Below are 25,176 nucleotides of genomic sequence, written 5' to 3'. Positions count from 1 at the left end.
GGTAAACCATCAGTCCTACAAAATGAAAGGTGCCTGGAGCTTAGGAAGTGCCACCATCTACACATGTACAATAATCACAAATTCTCAGTGTTTGCCTGCATCAAAAAAACCAAACCACTTCACTATTTATCCAGATCTTCCTTTTAAAGAACAGTCATAAGAGTTCTGTACTCTGAATGTCAATCACTTTTTACTTACTCCACCTGGAGTCCACAGCTGCCTTTTAAAGGTCTGGATCCACTTCAGTGTGTCCCTACTCTTCACCTTGTAATTTTTCACATATGTTTTACCAGCCCTTTTGACCAATAAGAAGATCATTTTATTGTCAAAATAAGTATTTTTTAGCAAATGAAAAGCTTATTGCAACAGTACAACATCTCTATATCCAGTGTGAAAGCAACATGGTGGTATAAATATATGCATACATCGTCTTACATAGAATCTATTATACACATTCCAGCCAACCATGGAACAATTAACAGGAGTAGATGACCACTGATTATGGACACAAAGTATTTTTGTGAACAAAATTTTGAGAAACTTGAGGGAAAATCTGATTTCTGGAAAGATGACAACCTTGGGATTCCATTTTTGTTTTCAATGAAGTCAATGATTTTTATTTTTAAGGATGCTGTATATAAGAATGCACTTTGTATTAAAACAAAGATCAATACTTTACAGTTTAAGAAACTTTACATATGTACATAAATTACACATCAGGAATGGTTTTAAAGCTCAAAATGAGTGGTGGGAAAAGTCTATTTTCCTTCTATTAGAATCTTGAACTCTTTTACATTGTGATCATTTGCAACAGTAAGGGCATGATCCAGGGCTCGGATACTTGCCAGGAGCTTTATGATCTGCTTGATGTGCTCCCTAAAAAAGAGGCAAGAGAAATCAATACAGAAACAGAACCACCAAGGACATGGATTAATTTTTCAACAGAAGACTACGTCATGGATGCCATGTAATTCATATTCCTGTTGCAGATTTATAATATTTGCTTAATGAGGGTAACGGCAACAGATTTGTTAAATGCTGGGAAAAAGCAGAAGGACCAAAGATAAAAATCAGAACCTGCTATGGAAAGAGGATAATTAGATGTTTATCTTCCAATAAAATTTTTTACCAAGTTATCATTTCATGTGGTGAAGAAAGTTCTTTTAAATTTAGAAACACACCACCAAAAGAAGAGAGTTCAAAAACTTAAATCCCAAACTATTACACTCAAACACAGGACTGTACCAAGACTGGAAGACTTCATCTCTGTGCTGTTGCTGTTCCCATGGCATAACAGGTTACTTGGCCAGCAGTAACATGCCTAATGCAAACTTTTAATTAAGCTGATCATTAGATTCAAGTACAATTACTGTTGGATCTCAGGCAGAACAGGTTCATCTAGCTGGCTGGGTAAATAGTCAGAACTTTTGAACTGTATACAGAAGACAGTTTGCAATTAGAAGCCATTAAGCAGGAATCAGCAAGTTGCAACAGTCCCAACACAGTAGCTACAAAATTTGGCAGAATCACAGAATGCTTTGGGTTGGAAGGTACCTTAAAGCTTATCTCAGTCCAACCTCCTGCCACAGACAGGGACAATTCCAGCAGACCAGGCTCAGAGCTCCATCCAACCTGGCCTTGAGCATTTCCAGGGACAGGAGGCTTCTCTGGGCAGCCTGTGCCAGGGCCTCACCACCTTCACAGCCAAGAATTCCTTCCCAATATCCAACATAAATCCCTCCTCCTGGTTTAAAGCCACTCCCCTTGTCCTGACAGTATCTGCTCTTATAAAAAGTGCTTCTCCCTGCTTTTTGTAAACCCCCTTTTCCAATCCAGGACACTAAGCAGCAGTGCAAAATATATTATCAGTGTGTCAGTACTTTCAGCAGTTGCTCTTTTCAGACACCTTAAAAATATCAATTTCTAACATTTAAATTTAAAGAAGTTTCCAAAGACACGCAGCAGGATGGAGAGAGTTACCCATGTTTGCATACACTGGCAAAATAAATCAAATCACAAGAACTGCAACTGCTTTAACTCAAAATTAAGTTACCTTGCATTTCTCTTCTCTACATCAGAGCACCCAATGCTGTTTCTGTAAATTGTATCAGCCAGGTGAACAAGGTATCTACAGAAGTTTTCTAGCTGAGAAATAGTCTTGTCTCCTGTTAGATTAGTGAACCATTGCTTAGGGAAGCAAGCAATTACCTAGGAAAAACAGGAAAAAGGAAGTTAAACCCAATGTAACAAAGGTTTTAAAAGCTACATAACATGACTTGTGAAGACTGCAGGAACAAGGCCCAACTGAGTGAAAAAATGAGAAAAACCAAAAAAAACCCAGGCCAAAAGCACTGGAACCTAATCCATCTACAGGCATGAGCCAGAGAAGGTTCCTTCTTTAGTCTGTATACTTAAAAAAAAAAAAATCTATTTTTCACTGACTACAGCTTTTGAGGTGTCAAAACCAAAATTTCATAGGCAACACCAAGTTTTAACTATATTTTCCTTTCAGTTGAAACCCATTCCATTAAACACTGCTTGATTTTACTCACACTTTGAGCTTTCTTAATGCTGTCCTCTCCATACTCTGAGTTTTGAAAAGCCATAAGAATGTATCTATTAAGCAACCCATCTATGGACAGCTCCTGTAGAGTTTTGTTTGAAAGGATTCCATACCACTGGAGGAAGTTTCCCAATAACTGAAAATACAACACAGGGAAAATAAGTATTCCAAACTGTACTGAAACCAGAGAGTTGATCAAACACAGCAAATATTTTAAACATTTTGCAAACCTATTCAGAACAGTTTCCCTTGCTGCTGCAATTTAAACAGAAAATTCCAGAGAAGAGTTCTGTTTGTGTAATCAGGGAGAGCAGTTGTTCAACCAACATCAGTGTCTACTTTTCTGTTTAGTTGGGAGTTAATTTCCTTCACTGTCTTTTATTGGAAATAAACTATGACAGCCACAGCTCTGAGCTCCCCCATTTCCTAAAAGCAGTATTTTTTTATTCTGACAAGCACAAGGATATAAAAAACCTGGGGCAAGTAAGCTAAGTGACCCCATAACATTCAAGCTGAAATGCTGGTACTTCCACTTGACAACCTTTTCAACTACAAAACCAATCAGGTCGGAAAAGACCTCTGAGATCAAGTCCACTCTTAAGACCAAACACCACCTTGAAAACTCCACCAGAACATGGAGTGCCACGTCCATGTGATTAAACACCTCCAGGGCTGTGACTCCACCACCTTGCTAGGTGCTCCATCCCCATGGTCCATTATCTTTTCTGTGAAAAAATTCTTCCCAATGTCCATCCTGAAGCTCTCCTGGCACAACCTGAGGACATTTCCTCTCATCCTGTTGCTGGCTGCCTGGGAGCAGAGGCAGACACCACTTGGCCACACGCCACTGTCAGGCAGTGATGAGGTGTCCCTGTCCTGTCACCTCCCCTTCCCCTGCCTCCTCCAGCTCAACAATCCCAACTCCCTCAGCTGCTCCTCAAAGGACTTCTCCTCTAGACCATTCCCAGCTCTGTTCTCATCTCTGGACATGCTCCAGCCCCTCAATGCCCTTCCTGAATTGTGGGGCCCAGAGCTGGACACAGCATTTGAGGTGCCCAGGTGCCCTTGACCTTCCTGCCCACCTGGGCACACCTGGCTTGCCTTAGCTTCTGTTCACCTGCACCCCCAGGGCCTCTCCTGCCCAGCAGCTTTCCAGCCTCTGTGCCCACAGCCTGCAGCCCTGGGGTTGTCTGGACAAAGCCCAGGGACCCAGCACTTGGCCTTGCTGGCTCTCATCCCACTGGTCTCTCTGCAGAGCCTTCTTGCCCTCCAGCACATCAACACTCCTGCCCAACTCGGTGTCGTCCCCAAATTTACTGAGGGTGCACCTGATGCCCTCATTCAGATCATAAATCAGGATATAGAACAGGACTGGGCCCAAAACTGAGCCCTGGGGGACACCATGAACAACCAGACACGCCGTGAAGAGGACACAGTGTGTTATCAAAGACTAAGAATCCAGAGCTGGAGCTTTTGCAAATGAAGTTGAAACAGTTTCCATCTACCATTTCCCACAAATTTGAGGAGGATTTTATTGCTACACTGTCTCAGACCAAAGATTTGCTGGATGTATTTACTGACTTACCTTAACAGAGGACCAAAACTGACGTTGGAAAAACAAATACGGACCAGAGTTCTTGTTTTCCAAGATGCTGGAAAGTAAGAGATTTTGTTTAATGAGCAACAAAGACCACACCTCTGTCTCGAATTTGCTGGCTTTTTCCTTCCAACACACAGTTCATTTCCATAAATATTCCCTTCCAGCCTTCTTGTCCTTGCTAAATGCCCCCAGAAGGACAACAAAAGATCTCCTGTACCCAGGCACTGAACCAGACCAGGAAAAACCCCTCCTAACTCTGGACATAACACAGTGACCTGCTGAGAAAGGTCTAACACCACAGTTGAAAGTAAACTTACTTTTTTGGATACAAGGGCATGAATACATCATCATCTAGTGTTCTCCTCATTCTTAGCAGCAGCGCCTTTAAAAGCATCTGAAACAGGTAATTTTTTTTAAATGTCCAATGCACTGCTTAGTAGTTAAACACTCAGAAACTCATTTTTAAAGCAACAAAGAACATTTGTGACCATAACAATAAACATACATACATATCTGAGCACATAAATAAATAGTCTAATGAAGCCTGTAATAATTAACAGAGCTGAAATTTGACACTTTCAATTAAAACCTGAACTCTTAATACCGGTTCCTGCATTCACAGAAGGCAAGTAAAACAATCCAATTTCCAGGAAATACATTTTAAAAGGCTGCAGAGATCTAAAAAAGAAAAGCCTGTGCATTTGCAGCCAACCCTTACAGCAAAACTGGAGACCAACAGGTCTTAGTACAACTTTTTATCTCTAGTATCTATTTCGAGGAGGCTCCACTGAGTTTTTTCTTTTATTATCACCATACTCCCCACAACCAGGCTGCAGAGCACTAAACAATTAAAAAATTCTTATTCTTGCTGTATTTCCCAACATAAGGTATTAAAAATGCATTCAAATTCCTTAACTCATGCAACGTATTTAAGAAAAAAAAAATCCAACAACTTACTTGTGTATTTTTGTTTTCTGCATTCACCACTGAGGGATATCCATCTATTAGTTTCTGTACAATTGCTACCATTCTAGATGTCTGTGTGGTAGAAAAGGGATCCCAGATATTTTCAGAAATTACTGTAAGAGATTAAAGAATTACTCCACTTTACAAATACTCAAATACAGGTACTGAGACATCCAATTATTTACACAAGAGTAAAATGTGAAAGCACAAACAAGCATCAGACTTCCACAACCCCTTCCCTCCCATTTTCTAAGCCTGTACCTGTTAATTTAGGAAGAACAACTCTCTCTACAATGGTAGGCAACAGTGAAATATCAGCATCATCTTTCACCTGCTCCTGCTCCTCACAGCCATAAAACAGCAATGACTCAAACCACAACATCGTTTCAAAATCTCGACACTTGCCCTAGTAAATAAAAAAGAATTGGGGTTAGATTCCTAAACAAAAATTTGAAGTCAGTACATAGAAAATGTACTATGTATGCAAATACAATGCACAATGTTTTTGTGACAAAAACAGCTTTAAAACACTCTGCCAAATGAACCAATTCATTCTACCAGCACAGCCACCAGATGCAATGAATAGATAAAATGGCTGAAGCAAGATTGATTTTTTAGCAGTTGTATTTACACCTGAGCCAAACAAAAGCCTACAGATTAGGGTACAAGTCAGAAGTGCAGCTCAATTCTGCTGCATTATAAAATTATGCCTTCTGGATTGAAAACTTTATGAGCACCTTGTAATTTTTCTACTTTAACAAAATGCTTATGAAGAAGAGTAACAGAGAATAGTGAATACAGTTAAGACTTGACAATTCTGTATCATGCCTCCAACTAACATGAGTTTTATTTTGTCAACCTGAAAACTCAGAGAAATAGCATGGGAGAAGAGAGAATGCACAAAAAATATTTTAAATTTAATGAGGGCATTTTTCTTAAGATTTTTCCTTGCTTGACTAATGAAGTCAAATATCAAATTAATAACATTATTTTAACATGCTGAACTTTCTCTGAAGAGGAGTCACGCCTTCCCCTCCTCTGCACTTGGAGAAAAGGTGACAGAAAATCCCCTTCTGCAGATATTCTCTTAGTAGTAAGGAAAATAAAACTAACTTCTGAAACAAAGGAAGAACAGAGATGGAATCAAAAGCTACCTGAACTGTTTGTCCTGGTGGCACCTCATGAAAACATACATCTGCAGGCTGGATAATGAATGTGTGTCAGGGATTCTGGGCTGCCACAGTGCTGTCCTGCTTTTCTCATGTTCCCTACAGAATAACTGGGCAGCGAGTACTATGAGAAAGACTTGGAAATTGCCAGCCAGAATTGTACAGGGCACGGAGATGTATGTGAGAGACAGATACATAACCTAGAGACACAGGCTGTAATTCCACATAAGGACAAGGTTCTTAGTTACACTCCTGATAAAACGACATTATCCAGAGTCACAATTTTCTCTGAAGTATTTTAAAGACTAAACGTATTTTCACAGACTCATACAATGGTTTGGGTTGGAAGGGATCCTAAAGATCACTTTGTTCCAAGCCACTCCTCTGTGCAGTTGTAGACCTTTTGGTCTGCACTGCTTCCTGAGAAGGAACTGGTCATGTGCCAAATTGAACCTGTCTTCTGGGAGCACAGAGGACTAACTAGTCCTGGCACTCTTCAGAAAATCTGCCCCAAGACAGGTGCCCATTTGAAATTTCACCCCTAGAATACACCTTTAGGAGAAACATCAAAGGTGCAATCTCCTTTGCTCTGCCCAAGTGTGAAAGAACCACCACATAGCAGCTGACAGAGAAGCTGCCTGCAGGGAAGGTTACCTCCAAAGGAGTCCAGGTCAGCAGCTGAAGTCTGATTAAAGGGTTAAACAGCTTTGGTAAGCAGAGGCCAATATAAGCATCCTTGTAAGAAGCAAAGTACTTGGAGCGCCAAGCTTCAAACTGCGACTTAATGCAATCAATGGAGTAAAAGCTTTCCACAACGTCTTCAAACACTTTGCTGGATTCTTTCAATATACGATCTAGCAGGGGAGAAAAGGAACAACAAGTTAATCACCTGCTCCCTGTAATGCCTCTTTCAAGACATTCTATGATGCTCACTGGCATAAGCTAACTCCCATAAAGAAAACAACAACAACAAAAAAAACCCATCATCTTTATTAGTTCTGTTACTCCTGCCTCAAACACACAAAGCTACAAAACCAGGAGCATATGACTACTCTCCAATAGACTTTTTTACCACAGGTTTTTAAACCTTTCATGGAAGGATTTGAAGTTACCAAATGTAATTAGGATTGGTGAGGTACTGGGCTGTATCCAGAGTGGATCTGACATGAAGCTGGCCTTGCTTTGCACAGGAGTTTCAAACAGCTCATCTCCAGGCCCTTCCAACTCAGATTATTCTACACCTTTGTGCAAATATCTGAGATAAGTCAACTGATTTGGCAGTTCAGACAGGGTGGGTCCTGGCAGACACCAAGTCTGTTGGCACTGGGCAGTGATTACAATCCTCTAGCACCTTCTTTTCTTTTTTTTTTTTTTTAATTATTTTTAGTTACAGTACCAGTATTCTATACAGTTCAGACCTTTTTCTCTATGTATTATTTTTCCTTCAGCTTTTTTTCTTCTCAGGGTTAGTTTCATGTTCATCAGTCCTATTTGCTGCAGCCACAGTTGTAAATGTTTGGTTATAGAAATAACCCTTACGCAGAGACAGGGCTGAGGGAACAGGTGATTATGTCATATAAGCACACTTTTCATACTGAGATTGAGAAAAAAATCTACAAATAAAGTTAGGTCCAAAGAGGACTCCTCCACTGCTATTTCTGGACCAACATGAGAGCTACAAACAATAGCAAAAAAGCTTTATAAACACTATGCCCGTTCAGAAACTGAAGACATTTCTACAAAATGCTTTTGCACACATAAACTGCCAAATTACCAAGCATATTTCAGCCCCACTGAATCTAGAGAATTTAATTTAGCAAAGTTAATTACAGTACCTAACAACCCCCTCCCTGCATGCAGAAAATCAGTGTAATCATAAAATTGCAGTAAATCAGCTAGCAACTAAAGGTGTGGAAACTGTCTGCACTTCCAAAGGACCTGACAGCTAGACAGTTCATCTAATTGCTTTTCTAATGTTGTCATACTTCAGGTCTCCACAACCACCTACAGCAATGACTTAGCCATTTATTTCCTTCTCTGTGGGAATGACCTCTCTATTTTAAACCTATCCTCTAATTTAATTTCATGGTCCCTAGCCCTCACGCTGCAAAAAATCAATATTGTTCTCCTACTTGAAGAGACCAAAACCATTCAATCCCTCCTCAAATGCAACACAAGTAAATGAGATTCTTGCTGCTCTCTTCCTCCTCACTTCTTCTAACCTGATTCTCTTTTAATCAGAGTAAATGCTAATTGTACCACAAGATTTTTCAATCTTTGAAATCAAGATTGTTTTCTATTATTAGCAAACTTTGCCAGGCTGCAACAAGACTCTGCAAAACTTTTGTCATTGCATTCCTAGAAGCTTATCCACAACTCCACTAAATACCTGCTATGAATCAAAAAAGGACTTTTAAAGCACTGAGGTTTTCAAAATTTCACAAGTAAGACAAACGTATCTCAAGAATGTTAAGTTATTTTACAAATTAAAAAGAAGATTTACTGACTGTCCAAAAGGTTACTGCTTGCCAGAAAAGCATATGTGAATTAAATAAATAGAACTTCACTAAGGATGGGCTATTCAGTCAGCTGCAAGACACACAACAGGTTGGTGATATTCTAGTCACCTGATTATCCAGGAATCAAAAGTTCCTAAACTCCTTCCAAAATATGGTGAAGTATATAAATAGGGCTACATTTGGATCAATTTTTTTTCCTGTCAAACATTTGATGTTTTGCTACATAAGAGAATTGGGATTGTTCAGCCTGGAGAAGAGGTTTCAGGGTAACTTCACTGTGGCCTTAGAATACCTGAAGAGTCTGCAGGATGGAGAGGGACTATTTAAAAAGGCCTGGAGCACCATGACAAGGGGGAATGGCTTCCCACTGACAGAGGGCAGGATTAGGTGGGATATTGGGAAGAAATTCTTCCCTGTGAGGGTGGTGAGGCTGTGGCACAGGTTGCCAAGAGAAGCTGTGGCTGCCCCATCCCTGGAAGTGTCCAAGGCCAGGCTGGATGCAGCTTGGAGCAGCCTGGGACAGTGGAAGGTGTCCCTGCCCATGGCAGGGGGGATTGAACTGGGTGGGCTTTAAGGACCCTTCCAACCCAAACCAATCTGGGATTCCATGATTCTCTGTGCACTTAGGGAAATGGCCATCAAGATTCTGAGGAACCAGTGAAGCTGCTGCAATTCAAAGAAATACAATTTCTATTTTAAATAGTCATATTGATATAACTGTAATCAATGATGGAGCAGCTTTGCCAGGAAGCAAAAACTTAATTTTTCAGAAGATTTAAATACATGCCCACCCCCCATTACTATGAGCTTTCCCACTGAAATCAACAATGTGCCAACGATGTAATTAATGGGGTCTATTTGCAATTGCAAATAGATTTAAGCACACTGGTGTTTGCAAGCTGAGCACTGAATCCCATTTAACTCAGCCAGGGAACAATTGAATCAGCTGTTGTACCTTGGCAACAAACCATAAACCTCCTTCTCCAAATTACAAATATTTCTAGTGATACCTCTCATGACTGTCTATTACAGACACAGGCACATAATTCATGTCATCTGCCCAGGAACCCCCTTCTCCAGCTGTCTGTGCAAGAGAACTAACCTTGCCTTCACAAACTAGCAACTCATCAATCCTACACAGGATAGTGTTGTGTTAAAAAAAAAAATCAAAAATAACTGGGTGGGCTTTAAGGTCCCCTCCAACCCAGAGCATGCTGTGATTCTGTGACAAAGCTTTTCTGACCTCGCTCCAAGTTGAAGTTGGTGATATCTGTGGAAGTCTCCTCATCATCGCTGGAGAGGCCTTCCAGGTGATCTGCCATCTTCCCAGTCTGCTCCCTCGCTTGTCTGCGGCGAGCTCTGCAAAGGAGCAGCACAAACCAGCTATCACCTGTACAAACTAGCTACAGCAAAGCTGTTTTCCCCATTTACACAATGAATACGCCCACTTAGGCTTGTCCTTTTAGCTCTAGGAAAAGTCAAGCTGAAAACAACTTTTACTATGCCACCACCTCGAGCATTCCACTACGTTGCTGCCTCAAACAAGGAAAAGAAGTAAAGGCAGCAGAGAGCACACAGATATGGAAAGTATTTGCTTTGCTTTCTTTTAGTGATTTTCAGTCAGTATCATGGAATGTTCTGTACACTTGCATGGTAAGATGGGGTGTATAAAATATACCAGCTGAATGTTGTCTTCCCTTTGCAGGGAAGAAGCAAACATTGCCACTCATGTTAGTGTGTCACAGAGGACAGCTGCACCTTGCAAAAAGACAAAGGAGACTCCTAAAGGAGAAAAGAAATCTCATTCTCTACCTTCTAGCCTCTCTTTCTGCAGTTCGACGCTTGACTTGCTCTTGATAGATCACTCTGTCTCGCCCAAAAGAATCAAGATTTGGTGCCATCAGGGCTTTATCTGTAAAATTACATCGATGAAAATTAAAATGCTTATTTGTGATTCTATATATGTGCTATAGGCAGTTTCATAAGAGACTTTCATCCACTTTTAAACTAAGTGTAATTTGAAATAGAAAGTCGAAGTATTAAAAAAAGGGAAAAACCCACAATATCCCCCCAGAAGCCTGAATTCACGACGTGTAGAGGTTAAAACAGAAAGCAGCAGAGTTTTGAAAAATTTCCACTTCAATGTCAAGTAGTTTTCACCGTACTTCACTCTTACCCCTCTCACAACACTGAATGCTAGCCACTGCTCAATTCCACCCATTAAAGTATAAATATTAACATTTAAGCAACAGCCTATCCAAACTTCAGGAATAAATTTACATGTTCTGGCAAAAATCTCTTGGCAAATTCATCATTTAAAATATTAACACCGATCTGTATCAGTATTCCAATTCAATGCCTGAACTACTAAGAGCCTTCTCTAAAGTTGCAGATACTAAATAAGATCTCCCTGTAAAACCCAACCTCAGCAATGAGAGCTATACCCATCCTAGAATTAAATTTCAGTTTAAAGAATCCATTCTAAGCTTCTTTTAGGAAACAGGTTTCTAGTTCTCATAACAGCATTTTCAGGATAAAACTGCAAGTCCACGTGATGCCTGAAACTCCAAGTAACAGTCCAAGAAAGAATATGTATGCTAACCACTCTGTAAAGGAATGACCAACTCTGACACCCTAACACTTCATCATCTTCACAAGATTTCAACTCTGGCAGACGAGGGAAATGCCACTGATGACAGAATTTTACATCAGCAACAGGACAGAAAGCCATTTAATAAAATGGAAAAGCTCTCTGAAGCATAAAGACTCCTATTGATAGGATATTTCAACCACTGATTGAATCACCTGAGTAAAACTTCCTCCAAGAAACATATGTTTTCATCCAAGTTAATATTTATGCTTTTGTAGTGTTTTACAAACTGAAGAGTAATCAACGTAAGAAACCTCCTCAGTGAGAATCCCCAATCCACAAATTCACAGTCAGCAGGAATTTCAACTAGCTGTTCTTAAGCTGTATTTCATACAGGGTCACTGTATTAGTCTGATTAGTATTCCAGTTCTTTATTTTAATTTAAGTGTCTGAAATCAAATACTTATACTGGCTACAAAACAGAACATTAGATGGAAGCCTAGCCCCAGGGCTCAGTGGCTTTATACAGTTAACTGTACATGTTAAATGACGTTTATAGATTCAGGAAGGTTAAAATAAATTTTTAAAAAGTCCTGATGTAAGAAGAAAATGGGGAGTCATACTACCCCTACTCCCACAGCCACCATACATACATTTTTAGTGCTAGGAAGGAGAAAATACAGTTAAGTGAAACAGAAAGAAGAGATGAAGTCAGAGTTACAGTGGTTTTGAGTTTAAAACCAAACAGATTAGAGAACTTTCATCTATACTGGCTTCTACTCATATCAAGAGTAAGAGTAAACTTTAATCAGACAGTCATACATTAAACATTTACATTTCAGATTAGATCATACTAAGTAAACAAGGTTGTTTAATGAATAATAAAAACCTTCAAGATGGACTGACTTGAATGGCTTGAAAACTCCGAAGATTCATCTTTAATATCATCTTGTCGTCTTTGGACAAGGCGGGAAGCTCGCTGTTTGTACAGCTGGTGCATTGCAGACTCAAGCTCGTTAATCAGAGGCACCTGTAAAAATACAACACACCACGTAATACCCAGATCCTGAGTGCTCAGCTTCTGGGGTCCCAGTCTATTCCGGAGCAAAATGTGCTCCCAGCAGCACCAAGTCCTGCCTTTCACTCCTTTCTGTAGCATTTGCACCAGGAAAGAGGTCAAGGTATGGGAAATGCACACGTTTAACACTGGCAGCTTTCAATGAGAACAAGAGCATTCTGAAAGCAACTTCTGTGGCTTCAATGAGTCTACACAGACAGACATCCTCTTTAGAGAGTGAAATATCCTTGCCAGTACTCTTGTTTTCCCTACCAAGTGTGTTATGTGTTGTATAAAGGTCTGCATTTCTCAGACATCAATTATTTCCTCTCTGCCTTTAAACAAGAATGTAGAAGTGTTCTATACTTCAGTGAGAAAATAACCTGACTCTACACAGTGAAAAAACCACCCATCCATCTAAACTATTGAAGCCAGCAGTTATTGTTTTGCTCTAACTCTTAGAAGTATATGCTGAAATATTACTGAAATGAAATCAAACCCTGCATAAGGGTGTTATGCCAACAGGTAATTCAAATCAGTCAAATACTCCTCTAGCTTATCACTAAAATTAAAACAGTACAATTTGTGCAAGTTATGCATTAAGTATAACCTTGAATTAATCAGGTAGGTCACGTCAGACCTGTCACTTTTTTTTTTTCTTTAATGACCTATTTTAGTAGCATCTCTGACAAAAATAGATGATATTATGACAGCCCAGAATTTCCTGACATTAAATAGCAGTCTCACTGCTCTTTTTTTTATCCCCTGGGACAAGTTAAAATTAGATCATTATAAAGACTCAAATGCAAACCAGAAGTTTTTGCAATCTCTTAATTTGGAAAGGCAAGTCCTTTTGCTCTGAACACTCAAACCATGTCCTCCTTACCTCTGAGATGTATGCTTACTCCATAGTCTTCCAGCCTTTTATAATTCATTGCTGCCTAGCATCCAGGATTGTTTTGGGTTTTTTTTTTTCCCAAACAAAAGATAAAATCACAAATCTTTTCCTGATGTATTTTAGAATGTGACTCAGCAGCTATTAAAGAACCTCCTTCAGTAAAATGTAAAATTCTGAGTTTATAGCTACAGGGCCCCTTCAGCTGGCTGAGATTGACACACACATCAGAGAAGAAAAAGGTATTAGCTCTGTGGGATAAACCAGGCTCCAGGGATTAAAACAAAAGCAGCTCTGCACCAACTCAAAATACGTACACCTTTCTTTTGAAGAAAAGAGTAGAGAGAAAGACAAGGAGGGAATAAACTTCCAAGGGCTGGAAGTTTATATTCAGAATTTAAGACAGTTTTGAAAACAGAAATAATATTTTAAAAATACTGGTTTTACTGCAGTTCACCATAGAAAATCTAGCTTCTTCTCTTAAGCATATAGAAGAAATTCTAAGATTGAAAAGTTAAATAAAAATTTTTCAAACCATCCCTAGTGGTTCTTTCTGTAACTTTCTCAGGATTAAAAAAGAAACCTAGTGATGTATTCAGATATATGAAACCACTCGAAATATTTCCCATTCAGAACACAAGAGACTTAGAACCCCTATTCTTCTCTAATCCACACTGCAGTTAATGAGCAGCTGACAACTTCACTGACTACTACAAAGTTACAGCCCTCATTCCCTGTTCTGTTTAGTCAGTACCTTAAATTCAGTGTTTCCAAGGGGATTTTTATGTTCACTTTCCCTGTATACAGTGGAAGAGGAAAAGCAGAAAGGTCTCTAAACCTTTAGATCACAAGGATAATTCTGACACACAGAGTGTGTTTTGGTAATTCACTTCTTCAGGTAAAGTAACATTTCATCTACTTGTGCTGTTAAAGGTATGCCCAGAACAATTCAATCTTTGTGTATCCACTGAACATTCAAAATGTGAAAGTGTCATTGTCACTCCCCAGCCTTCTCAGAAAGCAAAACTTTGACAGTATTACTTCTAAAGGAAGTCATGCAACCACCTTCTACTCTACTGGATTCCTTATTTATGGGGGAAAAATGTATTACACAGGATTTGACCTTTCTAGTGCTAGTTTCTAAAATCTGTATAATAGCTGTCTTGTTATACTCTTTGCTGAACCTTAAGAATGGGAGAAATGATCTTAACATTCATACTTAAAGATTTGTTTTCATATGTATGTATACAGATATAGGTATATACACAAACAGTATTATTATACATATATATATACACACACATATCCTCATGTATATTATAATAACTACAGAGATTATTAATTATGGAAATAATTATTAAATAATTAATAATAAATAATACATATTATTATGTAAATAATAACAACAACACTTGAAATAGAAGCAGTCAGGGCCACAGGTTCTACAAAAAAGCTGAAGGCAATTTATCTCTATGCTCAAAACATTAGAAAATTTACTGTCCTACTGCATTTCATTTAAATAAAAACTGATACTGATTTTATTGCTTGACTTTGTCCCCTTCTGACACCTCCTCTTTAGAAAACTTTTCAGTGTCCTGTGGGCTACTGGTTCTGAACTTGATGGTACTTTTGTCATGCTGAAAGCACTGAATTCCAAACCACATTATCTGGACAAACAACATCGAAATAAATGAAACACTCCTGTTAGACTGACACATCACCTGCTGCTTTTGCACCTCACTTTGCTCAAGTACAGCAGCAGCCTCCTCCTGAAACCAGCAAAAGCAGCAAATGCCCCTAAGGAGCCTGAGATGATAAAAGTCACACCTTAAGAATATTTGAACAAGACAGATTATGCTATGAAGGAGAACCTCCAGACATGGTTCATAGTTATCACAAGTCATTTAACAAAAGGTTTTTAGATAGCAAACACTGAATAGAGACATAGATATTTAACCTGACTTCTGAAATACAAATTTTATCTCAGAGTAATAATGTAAAAACTTATCTTTAGTAGTACTTCAGCCATCTGGGTAACCAGCACTGCCAGAGCTGCTTAGGAAAGTACCTTTATTAATATTCAACAGCTAATGCTAATACAGTCTCAGGAATATAGCCTCTTAAGTGAACAATCAGTTGCAACTAATTAGTTACACTAATCAATCAGCTAGGTGAATTAACTGTCCCATACTTCCTGGGTTTGCTCATAGCATAGTTAACTCTTCACTTTTACAGGATGACAACTGACTCTGCCATTTCCACTAACAGTAGACAATTAATGTTCAACCCCTCAGCACCCAAAATGCTTTTCCATTCCTTTCCCACAGCTAACAGGCTAGGCAAGCAGTACCTTAAAACTACTAATTATCCTGACAAGACATTAAGAAATTAATGTACTACTGTGTTCAAGTCAGAAGACAATGAAGAAATAGCCAATATACTGCTAACTGAATTCTACAGTGTGTGCCTAACATGTATATCCTGTGTGTGCCTAATATGTGTGTATATATATATTCAGGAGTTCCTACTGTATTTACAACAAAATAAGTAAGCAAAGCACAGTGCATACATCAGAAAAAAGACTAAGTTTATGACTTAGAGATGCATAAAAGTATCACACTACATGAAAGAAATATATTGTTAAGTGTGTCTTTCAACATCTACGCTAGTTTTAAAACTTCTCTCCTTCAGGCTCCAGAGCAAGACCAAGAATCATCTGGCAGGAGGAAGTTGATAATAACACAGAAAATACAAGTCTCTGTTACTGTGTAAACCAAGCACTCCAGAAAGTAGCAATGTCATCATTCAGTCCTTACTTTTGCTAACCTGATTCCAACACAAGTAAAAAAAAGGATCTGAGTGAAGTTGAAACGCCAGAGTATCTACCAAAATCCTGAAGACATAAAATCTACAAGTTTTTAGGCAATCTAAAGTCAGTGGGCTGGGAGGAGAGATTTCTGATAATCAGCTTAGCATGATAAAAAATTCTTTTCAATCCTCAAATAACCAAACCTTTTGAAGAACATGCTCTCAAAGGACTTTTTTTCAAAAACAGAGGGTGATGTGGTTTTTGGCATGTAATAAGACACCTTTTTTTTTTTTTTTTTTGGTAAAGAGATTAATGTTTTTGCATCCTTACCTTTTCACTGAAACACTCAAGCAAGTCTTGGACATACCCTCGCATTTCTTGCAAAAATTTATACCGTTCACCAATACCCCCAGAAGACCCTTCTAATCTTTCAATTGCCTTGGTAGAGTCCTCTTGGCTTTGCTGATGTTTCTCATATTGCTGCCGATTAGCTTTGTGCATTTCTTTCATAGAGTCCAACCTGAAGGGCAATGGATAAACAGTGAATTTACATCCCAAAGTCTGTCTACTTCAGACCATTGAGACATCAAACAGACAGTACAGTGCAAGTACTGAGCCTACACATGGGAATTTTGCAAAGACACTCTCGCCCTTTGATTTGTCACCTTCTCCCCTCTCTTCAGGACTGTGCTCTAGTGCATTGCACAGGCCACTCCTACAACTTGCACAGGAGTTGATAGCACACAGAATAGTGCAAGGCTGTCCCTAATGAAAAGCTGGCTGGATAGTTTGGGGGTGGATGGGAACTACAGCTTATACAAAGCACTCTTTTTCCTCCACTAACTTGAGTCACTGTCAAAGGCTGCAACACTACAAGGGGCATACAAACCAATTTTGAAGACGTGTAAAGGGCAAGCTGTTCATTACATATGATTTCTCATTGCAATCATGTTGTTCATCCCATATCTTTTGTGTACCTGACAAGCAGATTACAGTGTTTGAGCCAAAAAAATCCCTGTATACACTAAAAATTAAATTCTTTATCTACTGAAAGGGAAATCTCTGATTCACAGTTTAAAGGAATGCAGCTTGATAAGCTAAACACCTCACTGGCCTTTTATTTCTTCACTATAAGACTGTGCAGTGTCCAGAAGATGCAACTCAGACCTCTCTTCAACAAGATCAATGGCCTCACATTTAAAGCTTCACTTCCAGAGAAGCAATCCAAGGAGATTTTCGAACAAAGTGTCAATGTCATCTTCACTTAGAGCTTTTTTGTTTGCCTTTTTTTTTTTTTTTTTTTTTTTAATGGATGTGCCAGTCAGTACTTTTCCAGCGATGAAACTCTGTGTTTGCTCACCGAGACTAAAAGACACCTGAGGAACAGAAACCTAGGGGACAGGTCTTTAGGTCTAAAAAGATGGTCTGTCCTACCTGTCTTTAAGCTGTTTCTTTACCAAATCAATAGTAACAGGAGTCATCTCATTACTGGGAGTTTTGAAAGGAACTGTGTTATCTGTTTTTTGAGACTTGGTTTCCGATGATCCATACGCGGCGTAGGTGTATGGAACGCCGTAGGATGAACCATAAGACAGTGTCTGGTAGGTGTTCTGGTAGTACACATTATTCACTTCTGCAGGCTGACTTGGCTGAACCTGGTAGCAGAGGAAATGCATTTGTACTCTATTAGGCTTTAATGAAAGGGGAAACTTTTTTACGCATCTCAAATCGAAGTGAAAAATGTAAGCAGGTAGGGTTACAAAATGCAATTATCAAGGGGATTTAAGCACCCAATATCTAAGGCAGAAGAAACAAATGCCCTCAAAGAGGTCAATGGACAAATTCTTAGCATCATTACCATTCTAAATACTTACACTATTTCTCTTTAAAGAGCATCAGAATTTACAGACTTAAATTCTCAAATGAAACAGCCTTCTGTAAACTACTCAAGTTTGTAAAGGATTTAGCCAACACTTGCAGAAACAAATCCAAAAAGCACACAGTTATATACGTGCCTGGGGTATGTTGATTCCTTTTCGTATCTGCTCTTGCTCCCATCTACTGAGTTCTTCATCTTGCTCCCCTGCCACTAGTGCTTCATCATCACTTCCCTCAATACCTTCATACACGTAAAAAAAAAAAAAAAAAAAAGATAAAATGCATCCATAATTATAAGGGCCACAAATTCAAAAAACCTTAAACCATGCCCCAGTGAGAACATCTCACAGCATCTTTCTTTCGTCTTCATGAGGAATTAAGGACACTGGCCTGTGCATTATTAGCACAGGGGTTCCACTTGAGAGATCCAATGAGAAAATTTGCAATTCGCTGCTGGTAAAATTACCTAATGTCTTAACTCCTTTTCCAAAAGCTTATTTTACCTGCTTAACAGCAAGAAGAATCCTATACCAAATGTTTTGCTTTTCACAACTATATACTTCCTAAAAACAGAGTACAGGAAAAATAAGAACTGATCCTTAGTGTAAGTTTCTACTGCAGTCAGCAGTGTGCACAGAACCCAGTTTTGTGCTCAAAATTCTACCAGCATATTTCATTATGTAGTACTTTTCCTCAGAAATGTTATGCAACTCCAGATTGTTCAAAAGACATGCTGGTTAAAAATGCCGAATGGAAGCACTCGCAGCGAAAACAGTGTGAGTATTTATCAGCTGACCTTCCAAAAAAGGGTTTACCTATTTCCTCAGCAATCTTTTGCCTTTGGGATTTTTCCTTCACTGTAAAAACTATCCTCCTCTTCTCGTCATCATCTTCATCATCACTGGCATCATTTTCATCTTCTCGAACAAGGCGGCCTTTACCTGGTTCACTGTCAACGGGGGTAAAGTCTCCAAGCTCACGAGCCATTTGACGCTTTTTCCTAGCGGCATGAATAAAAGCAGCATCTGGAATTTCTCCTAGAGACAGATGTGTGCACTGTTAAACGACCACTGCAACAAAACAGGTGTTAACAGTTTCTTACTGCTCATCTCTTGTCACCACACAGAAAAAAAAAAAACGTGAGAGGAAATAAATCCGTACTCACGGAAAATATTTGCAAGCAACTTAGGTGCTAAATGTGCCAGCTTTCTGACCACAAACCCTCAAAGCTGGGATCACCACAGAAAGTCTGGCTCTGCTTCCAGGAGCTCATGTTATAGGAGCCTGATGCTCCTATGGGAAATACTTCTAAAGTAGAGAAAGCCCTTTACAGGAGCTGACTATTGCAAAGGGAGGAAGAAAATGAGGTGTTTGACTGCATCACTTCTTATCCTAATACTGCTCACAGCTCTTCTTATTTTGGGGGAATAAAAAGCATCAACAATCATCTATCAATCATCTCAGAGGTGAAGAGGACACCAAATCACACAAGTTATTATACAGAAAATTGTACAATCAGGGGGAAACATGAAGAGCATCAGACTTAATAGAGAACTCTAAAATCTGCAGCACAAAACTTAATGCAACTTACAGAAGTCATATAAATCAATGTGTGGAGCCAGGACACCCATCTGGTATTTGGGGAGCAGACTACCACAATCAGCAAACCAGTTTCAAAAATATTTTCACAGAGTGATTTCTTTGAGCTCAGAGCCTGACTAGAATCTCAGTATACAAAACAATATAGGAAAATATTTCAGACACCTTGCAGACTCATAATTGAAACATCTGAATTACAGAAGAGATTTTAACTGAAAGCAGTTAAATCTCATGTGAAGCCACCTATTCCAAATCTAGATTTTCCTGCAGTTTGTCCTCTACTTGAGACAAAAATCCCTGCTTCTGACATCAGGATGAAGCATTCTGTAGCAAAACATTTTCTCTCATAAGGCTTGTAAAACTGAACACCTTTATAAAATAGCAGTTTCTTGAATTCTCAGATGCTAAACTGTTGGAAACTATTTCCTAATCTCTCACATACATTAGTGTGCTGTCAACACTGGCTAAATCACCTGGTAACTTATCAGACATATTACAAAAACCAACCTGGGCGGAGAACATTCAGTGACGACAGAGCACTTGAAAAAGCACCACCAGCCTTTGGTTTTTCTTCTTCCTTCTCACTTTCAACTTCCATTTCCTCTTCACCATGCTCACTGTTTGCAGTCCCATCTTCTTGGCCTGTATCTTTAACCTGTCCTGTCTTTTCTAGTGGTGCTTCAACTGATAAGACAGCAAAGTCCATGTTTTACTCCTTTTATAAAGATGACTCAGAAATATTTTTTTAAGATATTGCAATCAAAAGTGAAAATCAAATGAAAACGTTAAATAATAATTTTATTGTTTGAGAGTTAGGAAAATACACTTTCTAAATTGTGATTAAATCACTGACATCCCCTCAAAATAAGATGTGACAAGGCAGGCCTCATCAACCACTAAACATTCTCCACATTGTGAAGTATTAAGGAAGTGAGAGAACTCAGCCTTGTCAAAATCTCTTACAAATGCAATGAGAAAGGACTGGCTGTGTTACACCAAATCTTCCACAAGAACCAATTGATTTCAGAAGAACCCTTCATTTTCCTCTTGGGCTACACCCTACATTAGGTGGGTAACATACAGATACAGGCAGCAAGCACAAATAATATGTAAAAGCTGCACATATCTGAGATTTCCAACTCAAGTGCTGGTTTAGAGAATCCAAGCTACTCTCTCAGTAGCAGCCTTGAAGTCTTTGAACTATAGCCACATGAATTAGGGAGAGCAAAATAAACAGAAATGTGCAAAATGCAGTGTTTTAGGGATCTTTGTGACAGAAGTAAGAATCTAAGTTTTCAGGGATGACCTAAACATTAGCCACAGAAATGATAATTTCTGTTTTTGCTCATGCCCCACACCACTGCATAGGCAATTTAAGGATTCTAATAAGGAAGAATCCCTGCATTTTCTAAATGCAGACAAAATCTTTTTTAAAAAATTAATTAAATTTAAAGAATATTTCATGCATGGGACCATGATCACCTCCATGTGCTTCTCTAGATCATTGCAATCTTTACATCATAAACCTCCCAGCTCGTGCTAGTAGCATCACATAATCAATGTTAAAACTTAGGTGGAAAAGCAACCACTACACTTTATCAACGAGCTTCCCAAAAACCAACAGTTCAATGAAACTGAAGTCCTAGGCTCCATTTCAAGCTCTCAAGGACTGTACATTGTTAACAGATCCTTTTGCTCCAACACTTTCAGCCTGGCAGCTTAATCAAGTCTACTCCAAGGTCCAAGTCCTGAAACAAGCAGCTGTGGAATAATTAACTTAATAACAAAGACCACCACTCTGCTCACCCCAATAATCTTCCTTTTCAAAGAAAATGCATTCCAAGGGCACACCCTGTCAGACAAGCACCAGGTATGTTTTCAAAAGAATGTAATTCCTTCCTAATTCAAAAAGCAACTCATCTGTCATAAACACAGCTGCAATTCAGAATACTTATGTCTACTGACAATCATCTAACAGAGCTGAGAAGTTCCATCCTTCTGTGTTAATTTCTACAAGAGAATCAAAGAACTCTCTACCAACTACAGAACAGCGTTCCTAAGGCTCAAGTAACACATTTCATCTGTGCTTTACTTCAGCTCTAAACGTGAAATGCTCTAGAAGACTAACAATTCATTTTGAAAACAAGAAATTAAATTACAGTACTTCATCTTGTCCACTACAAAAGTTACTATTAGTTTTGCAGTTACCATCTGTTGGAGAATTGACTTCTGTTCTAACTTTCGATTTTTCAAGATCTTCTTTGTATTCTTTCTTCAACTGCTTTACAATCTTTTTGCTGTAACTTGATTTCTTCACTTTGAAAACTTCTTCAGTTTCTTTAAAAGATGAATTGCATAACATTACGTTAGCTCTCTCAAGCATAATTATTTATTAAAGCTCTTAATTTTGTACCTGGAACTTCACAAATGCCATTAACAAACACTGAAGGGTTCTTTCACAGTCTTATTTCACAGTCTACAGTGAAAAGTTTTTTCACAGTCTTATTTCACAGTCTACAGTGAAAAGTCTAATTCTACGCTTTCAGTACTTCCGTGGAGATTTAAAATCACGAGTCTTAGAAACTAAATTCCAGCGATTCCAAGAGAATTCCTTCTAAGACGACTCAAAACTACGCAAATCGTTCGGACAACAGTCCGAGGCGACCCGTGAACACCGGATTAAAACAAACCCGACACAAAGCCACGGGGCAGACGCCTCTCAGCCAAAGCTGCTGGCTCCAGGGGGAGACTGTGGGCTGCCCCCGCTGCTGCACAAACCTGGGGCCAGCCAGGTGCAGGGAGCGCAGACAGGTGAGGCACAGCCCAGGTGAGGCACAGCCCAGGTGAGGCACAGCACAAGGAGAGGCACAGCACAAGGAGAGGCACAGCACAAGGAGAGGCACAGCACAAGGAGAGGCACAGCCCAGGTGAAGCACAGCCCAGGTGAGGCACAGCCCAGGTGAGGCACAGCCCAGGTGAGGCACAGCCCAGGTGAGGCACAGCACAAGGAGAGGCACAGCCCAGGTGAGGCACCAGCCCAGGTGAGGCACCAGCCCAGGTGAGGCACCAGCCCAGGTGAGGCGGCTGGAGCCGGGAAAGGCGCGGGCACGACGGGCCCTTCCCGCCCGTGCCCTCAGGGCTCGGCCCCTCTTATGTCCCCTCACATCGCCTCACACCACACCGCCTTAAAAAATAAACACGGGTCCCGCCTCCCTTGGAGGCCCAGCGCAGGCTGAGCAGCTCCGGACCCCTTCCGCACCCTCAAGAAGCCACCCAAAAGCCAAGCGACCACCCGCCTCACTCACCCTCCTCCTCGTCCTGGAAGCTGAGCAGGCTGGCCCTGGGCACCTCTTTGTTCTCCCGCGACCGCTTCTTCTCCTTGGGGCGGCCGGCGGCCGGCAGCCCGTTGCCCTGCTGGGGCTGTGGGGGCCGCGGGGCGGCGGGCGGCGGCAGAGCCCCCAGGCCCCGCTCAGCCCCCATCAGGCCCAGCCCCAGGCCCAGAGCCGCGCCGTAGCTGGCGGCGCAGGCGAAGGCCGCGGGGCTGCCGGGCAGGGCCAGGGGCACGCAGCCGGCGGGCAGCGGCAGGAGCCCGGCGCCCGACGCCAGCGGCGCCGAGGCCTCGCTGGGCCCTTCCCCCGCCGTCCCGGCCGCCGGCGCCGCCTCCTGAGGGGGCTCCTCGTCGCGCTCCTCATCCTCCTCCTCCGAGTCGTTCCGCTTGCGCACGTTCACCCTCCGCGCCTTGCGGAACATCCCGCCCGGCCGCCGCGGCAGGCCCCGGTGCCGCCCGCTCCGGCCGCCCCGCGCCGCGGCCCAGGCCCGGCCCCGCGAGCATGGCACCGCCGCCCGCAGCGCCCCCTGCCGCCCGCACGGCCGCCGGAGGGCGGGGCCGCGGGACTGCGCCTGCGCGGCGGGGAGCGCGCGGGGCCGCCCTCACACGGCCGCCGCCATCTTGTGGCGGGAGCGGTGCGCGGGGCGGGCGGGAAACGAGCGGAGCGGGACGGGGAAAGGAGCGGCGGGTGGTGTCAGTGTGGAGTGAGTTCTGTTAAAAGAGAGATTCAGCGTGCGAGATGAGTTTGCTATACAAAATTCCAATTTTTTTCTTTTTTAAAATATTTTTATTTTTATTTTATTATTGTTATTATTATTATTGTTATTATTATTGTTATTATTATTGTTATTATTATTATTATTATTATTATTATTATTGTTGTTGTTGTTGTTGTGCCAGGCATACGCGCGTTTTGGAAACATCGCTGTGGAAAAATTCCCCGCGCTTCTAATGCAGTACTTCCATAGGGCAAAGCCATATAAAATGGAATTGGGAGAATCGGGTATCCGCTGGGGCACAACAGCGGGAAGATCACCACAATATCAGAGCAGTTAGTTTCTGTAGTTGAGGATTTTTTGCTCTTTCCAGGAATAAGATCCTGCAGTGCTTACTTGGGCACTGGAATAAAAGGTCTCTTGCACCAGCCTTATTCAGAGCACTACAGTCACAAAAGTAACTGAAAATATAATTTGCTCTGTTAGAAAACCCATGGATTTATTAACTTCGTTTCTTCCCAACAGGGCCAGAATACGTACGTCCTCAGCCACTGCTGCATGTGTGAATTTTTGGACACTGCTGGTGTGGTAATGGGGAATTACTGTGATTTCAGCACATTTTTTACCAGAGGACAGCAGATCTTTGCTGAAGATCATGTAAGTTTCATTTTTCCAGATCTTGGAGAAAGCCTCGGTAACATTTAGAAATCAATATATTTGTGTGCACAAGCTCTCGCTCTCTCTCTCTTCTTTTTTTAATTTTTTTTTTTAACACAACACTATCCTGTGTAGGATTGATGAGTTGCTTGTTTGTGAAGGCAAGGTTAGTTCTCTTGCACAGACAGCTGGAGAAGGGGGTTCCTGGGCAGATGACATGAATTATGTGCCTGTGTCTGTATTAGACAGTCATGAGAGGCATCACTAGAAATATTTGTAATTTGGAGAAGGAGGTTTATGGTTTGTTGCCAAGGTACAACAGCTGATTCAATTGTTCCCTGGCTGAGTTAAATGGGATTCAGTCCTCAGCTTGCAAACACCACTGTGCTTAAAGCTAGTTGCAATTGCAAATAGACCCCATTAATTACATCGTTAGCACATTGTTGATTTCAGTGGGAAAGCTCATAGTAATGGGGGGTGGGCATGTATATAAATCTTCTGAAAAATTAAGTTTTGGCTTCCTGGCAAAGCTGCTCCATCATTGATTACAGTTATATCAATATGACTATTTAAAACAGAAATTGTATTTCTTTGAATTGCAGCAGCTTCCTCAGAATCTTGATAGCCATTCCCCTAAGGGCACAGAGAATCATGGAATCCCAGATTGGTTTGGGTTGGAAGGGTCCTTAAAGCCCACCCAGTTCAATCCCTCCTGCCATGAGCAGGGACACCTTCCACTGTCCCAGGCTGCTCCAAGCTGCATCCAGCCTGGCCTTGGACACTTCCAGGGATGGGGCAGCTCCTGCATTTCTGGGCAGGTCCGTGCCCAG

At 40.8% G+C, this 25,176-nt stretch overlaps 1 protein-coding gene across 2 annotated transcripts; it reads right to left on the bottom strand.

Annotated features, from left to right (window-relative positions):
• Positions 1–296: 296 nt before the first annotated feature.
• PAXBP1 (PAX3 and PAX7 binding protein 1) lies at positions 297–23,483 on the bottom strand. 2 transcript variants are annotated; one of them, XM_066340593.1, is made up of 18 exons: positions 22,951–23,483; positions 21,854–21,982; positions 20,153–20,329; positions 18,988–19,083; positions 18,184–18,287; positions 17,603–17,823; positions 16,499–16,688; positions 12,314–12,437; positions 10,630–10,729; positions 10,061–10,176; positions 6,953–7,152; positions 5,391–5,535; positions 5,121–5,242; positions 4,481–4,557; positions 4,149–4,215; positions 2,553–2,699; positions 2,054–2,208; positions 297–876 (listed from the first exon to the last, which is right to left on the bottom strand). In XM_066340593.1, exons 1-18 carry the CDS (start codon positions 23,393–23,395, stop codon positions 759–761), a joined length of 2,733 nt encoding a protein of 910 aa, XP_066196690.1. In that variant the 5' UTR covers positions 23,396–23,483; the 3' UTR covers positions 297–758. The 2 variants fall into 2 exon arrangements, with proteins under 2 accessions (XP_066196690.1, XP_066196689.1); XM_066340592.1 differs by having other exon boundaries at positions 18,862–19,083; positions 22,951–23,482.
• Positions 23,484–25,176: the final 1,693 nt, after the last annotated feature.

Source organism: Sylvia atricapilla, chromosome 2 (assembly GCF_009819655.1).
Source record: "Sylvia atricapilla isolate bSylAtr1 chromosome 2, bSylAtr1.pri, whole genome shotgun sequence".
NCBI classification, from domain to species: Eukaryota; Metazoa; Chordata; class Aves; order Passeriformes; family Sylviidae; genus Sylvia; species Sylvia atricapilla.
The sequence above is the reverse complement of the archived record's forward strand: the minus strand, read 5'-3'. Positions and strand labels throughout refer to the sequence as shown.